Below are 4691 nucleotides of genomic sequence, written 5' to 3' on the forward strand. Positions count from 1 at the left end.
AATTTTTCTTTTCTTTTTCAAGATCTTTATAATTTGTACGAATTTGCTTAATGGCCATATTTGTTAATGCTTATACTCAATCTTGATTTTGGAAAAATAGGAATATATCTTTTCTTGAAAAATATTCTTGGGTTGTTTTAGTTGATGTGCTTTTCTTTTTTTGTCCAAATGTGTAGAAGTATTGATTCTTTTAAGTATTGCATTATAATGCCAAATGAGTAGCAGTTCATTTATTCATATTGTGTTCTTTGATTTCTGCATAGATTCTTTGCTCATAAAGTTAATTGCTTTTTTGCCCCCCCCCCCCCTCCTTTTGACATCCTTTCAGTGGGACCAAATCTCAATTGTAGGTAAACTCAGACAAAGTGTAACTGGTGTAAGCTATGTCTCATATAGGAAAGATTCATGACTTGTATTCCATTTTCACCCTTTGTGGAGTGGTGTATAAATAGAGGTGTGCTTAATGTTGATTATTGGCATTGTATTGCAGGAACACTTTTCAATAGGTGCAAAGAGTAATTCTAAAAATTTGACATTCTTTGGATATAGCAATGAGCGTCAGTGGCTCTACAGCAGGTTCTGGTGGGTTAATTTTCATTTTACAGTGCACATAGGAAATGAGATTTTCTCTAAAATCTGATTACTATTTAAGTACTATGCTCTAGCAAAACAGGACAAGTTAGCCGAGTGATTAAAATATGTTGACGTTGCAATGCTTTTAGGTAGCAGAACAAGTCGAACATCGTTTGAATTTGGAAGGACTCATGTTGTTAGGCCCAAAGGAAAGCATGAGGCAACTATTGTTTGGCTACATGGTTTAGGTGATAAGGGTTCAAGGTACTATTTTTATTATTAGAATTAATTGTGCTCTTAAGGTGACGCCTTTGAGAACAGTAAAGCAGCCATAAAAGATTGTCACAAAAATTGTTAATTGATATATGAATTAGTTTTTTTTTAAAGTTATGATTAACATCATGTTTCAGTTGTTACATAGTGTTTTCTGTGCCTGCACTATCTGGCTCTACTGTAACCTGTATTACACATTTCTTTCGTTTACCTCTATTCTGTCCAAATATAATAAAGCCTGAGTAAGATAGGAATAAGTCATTGTCTCTTTGGATCATTTACTTGATACTTAGGGATCAGGCTGCCAGATATTGAACCAGGGACCACTTGTTCACTTCCTGATTTGTCCTATAAACCAATTAAACAAAACAAAACAAAATAGAGTTAATTATTCATGATGTCAGTGGCTAATTTGGTATCACTAAGACTAAGATTAGGCCCATAAGCTTTCAAATTAAAGAATGTAGTCTAATTTGTCCCTTTCCATAAACCTCTTCATATAATTGGTTCTCCAGATTCTTTGTGGTCCCTGGGCTAAATGCATCACTAGTCTCCAAGTTGTTTCTTCACATTTTCATGCACAAAGTTGTCAGCTCTTATATGTTGCATATTTATATCCAACTTGTATTATCTTGCTTAATTAGCTACCAGAAACTGCTGCTAATTCTTCTCTCTTATATGTTTTGCAGTTGGTCCCAGCTTTTTGAAAGCCTTCCACTTCCTAATGTAAGGATGTGATCATATTATTTATGCAGTGTGATTTCTCTAATAAGATCGAGATTTGTAGTGACTTGTCGGTATCTTACCTTTTCTAAATGGGCTCCAGGTCAAATGGATTTGCCCAACTGCTCCTACTCGTCCTGTTGCTGCCTTTGGTGGTTTTCCCTGCACTGCTTGTAAGCCTTGATTTCAGCACCATTGTAGTTTTTCTGTTTGTTCATAAGCATATATATTCTATATTGTTGTATGCTTACTTAGCAATGCTTTATTCTCACTGTTCATTAGCTTTTGCATATTTACTGATAAAGATAAACCACAGAGGATTTATTAACTTGAATCATTATAGGGTTTGACGTAGGAGATATTTCAGAAGATGCTCCTGATGATTTGGATGGCTTAGATTTTTCTGCGGCACATATTGCAAATCTCTTATCAACAGAACCATCTGACGGTATATTTCTCTTTCAGCTTTTTAGAACAAATATTTGATATCTGATTTGGCAGTTCATCATTGCATACCTGTACATAACTCCTTCTTTCATCTTCAGTTAAATTATGTGTTGGAGGATTCAGTATGGGATCTGCAGCTGCTCTTTATTCAGCCACGTGCCATGCATTCAAGCAATATGGTAATGGAAGTCCTTATCCACTGAACCTGAGTGCAGTTGTTGGCCTTAGTGGCTGGCTTCCTTGTTCAAGGTAGAACTTCTTTGCTTAGACATATCTGCAGCTTTAGTTCCCGTGGAATTTGTTCCGCTTAATAGCTGTATTAAGCTGTTTTCTTTCCAGGACATTAAGGAACCGAATGCAAGGAATGAATGATGCTGGAAGACGTGCAGCAGCCTTGCCAATTTTGCTGTGTCATGGCACTGGTACTTTTATAGCAAGCTTTCAAAATATCGGAGTCTTAAAGTTCAGCAAACCTTCACTTATTAACTTTTCAGAATGCAAATATATGAAGGACCTGTCAGGGTGTTACTCATGTAAATTCCGCCATTTGTTGGTTGTCTGATCAGATTCCAATACTACGAGTACCAGGGGCGGAGCTACAGTAGTGGGTGCGGGTTCGGGCGAACCCAGTGACTTTTTCCGGAACCCTGTATTTGTATTGAAATATTTACTAAATCTATATAAATATATACTGCCGAACCCAATAACAAAAGGGGTTTTGGTTCAATGGTAAGGTCTGTGGGTTCGTTGGGAAAGATGGGGGTTCGACTCCCGCTGAAAGCAGTTTTTATTTTAAAATTTAGAACTCACACACTTCAAATCCTAGCTCCGCATCTTCCTACGACCATAAGGAATACCAGCATTACTCTTAGTGATGCCCTATTGAGCAGACCTCTAGACATCTTAAGGTCCTTAAATACAACAGTCACATAATCGCATGTTGTATAAGGAAATGCTAATACAGGACCTCCTGTGGGATAACATCTTGATAATTTTTGGTTCTCTTTAGATAAATCTCAGAATGTGGAAAGGTTGGTTGACAGGATGTAAAAGTGACCAAATTTGTTTAGATTAAAAAAAAAGAAAGCACTGTTTGAAGGCTGGGAAAGATAATAGGGTATATATTAAGGTCCTTGGTATTCCACATAGCTGTAATTTTTATAATTGATTGGACATAGTTGTCAACAGGAAACTTGCACTCTTGCTGTTGTACTATCCTTATGCCATTGAAAATGAAGTTAAAATATGAACCTTAACGGAATACACAATGGTTCTTGTTTCAGGTGATGATGTTGTGGCATATCAACATGGAGAAAAATCTGCAAGAATTTTAAGCTCATCCGGCTTTCAGAATCTAACATTTAGGAATTATCAGGGGTACCTATACATTTCCGGCTTTGTTCTTTTTTTACACGGTAAAGTTCATATTTTGTCAAGATTTTTCTTCAAGTGTTCATTCTTCCTTCAACAGGCTTGGTCACTACACAATTCCTGAAGAGACTGATGAAGTTTGTCGCTGGCTGGCTGCAAATTTGAGTCTTGGGGGGACATGAAAAATTGTTACTGAAGCTATGGTATACGCGATATACACGAAAAATAACAGCCATAGTATATGAACAGCTAGCCTAGGGAGAGTGGTTCATGGTATACTTTCATTATTGTGCATCCTATTATTGTCTATTAGTCTGTTGTATTGGTAAAAAATAAATCAATTGTGGCTATGCAAGTTCTTACAATTTTGATTTTTTTTTCTTGAGAGGGCAAGGAAATCAGTGTATACTTGTGTAGTAACTAAAATGAAATTTCTTGAAACCCCTTCTAGTGTGGACGATTGGTGGCCACTAGGGTGAATGAAAGAGAAACCGAATCTTTCTAGGAAGTCAAGTGTTCATCAATTGCTTTACAAAAATACAATTGGCGAAACTATTTCATGTTAAGAATTCAGAGAAATCTGACCATAGATATAGTTTCAAAATTTTGAAATAACAATTAGAGATTAGCTGTTGTTGCTACCAAACCGAAAAGTCAAACCAAACCGATTAAAAAACCCGGTTTGATTTGGTTTGGTATTGAGTAAAAACACACGAACCAAACCGACATAATTTTTATATATACTTTTAAGATTTTACATAAATTTATTTTTAAAAATGTCTAGAAATATTTGGAATTTTCTTACGGGATATAATATTTAATAAAATATGAAGTGTTCTATATTTATTAACCTTAAATAATGAGTTGCATGATCACTTTCTTATCAAGTGTTGCTGAAATGTGTCAATCTCTTTCTTCTTCCATATTCATATGTCAAGATCTATTAAATTTTTATATCTTTTTCGAATTTAAAGTGGTTATTATTATTTAGGTATCATATTGATTTTTATGTTTAATTACTAAATTCGGTTAACCTTGAAAGTGTATCAACGAAAAGTTATTGTCATACGACTAAAATATTCAATAGATAATATGCTTGTCAATTTTTAAATTTTTTACTAAACATATATTTACTTATCAAAAATTTAACAAAGTAAGATCGAAATAATATTTAAGTAACCAAAAAAAATCCGAAAAACCCGAAAAATCCGCCAAAATCGAACCAATCCAAACTGATATAGTTGGTTTGGTTTGCTTTTGATAAAAACCGAACCAACCCGATCCATGTACACCCCTAGTTGGCA

General features: G+C 34.9%; 1 protein-coding gene across 1 annotated transcript; it reads left to right on the top strand.

The window, feature by feature from the left end:
* The first annotated feature begins 416 nt into the window (after positions 1-416).
* LOC104086608 (uncharacterized) lies at positions 417-3760 on the top strand. The gene is made up of 9 exons (XM_018767513.3): positions 417-582; positions 723-837; positions 1536-1572; positions 1673-1742; positions 1913-2017; positions 2115-2265; positions 2356-2438; positions 3300-3393; positions 3488-3760. Exons 1-9 carry the CDS (start codon positions 552-554, stop codon positions 3567-3569), a joined length of 768 nt encoding a protein of 255 aa, XP_018623029.1. The 5' UTR covers positions 417-551; the 3' UTR covers positions 3570-3760.
* Positions 3761-4691: the final 931 nt, after the last annotated feature.

The sequence above is a fragment of the Nicotiana tomentosiformis genome, chromosome 8 (genome assembly GCF_000390325.3).
Source record: "Nicotiana tomentosiformis chromosome 8, ASM39032v3, whole genome shotgun sequence".
NCBI lineage: Eukaryota > Viridiplantae > Streptophyta > Magnoliopsida > Solanales > Solanaceae > Nicotiana > Nicotiana tomentosiformis.

Excerpts from the sequence above, each read along its gene's own strand:
- LOC104086608 (XM_018767513.3), top strand. The coding sequence starts at position 552 with ATGAGCGTCAGTGGCTCTACAGCAGGTTCTG. Across the intron at positions 838-1,535 it reads TTAGGTGATAAGGGTTCAAG|TTGGTCCCAGCTTTTTGAAA; the intron begins GTACTATTTTTA and ends TATGTTTTGCAG. Across the intron at positions 2,439-3,299 it reads TTTGCTGTGTCATGGCACTG|GTGATGATGTTGTGGCATAT; the intron begins GTACTTTTATAG and ends TTCTTGTTTCAG.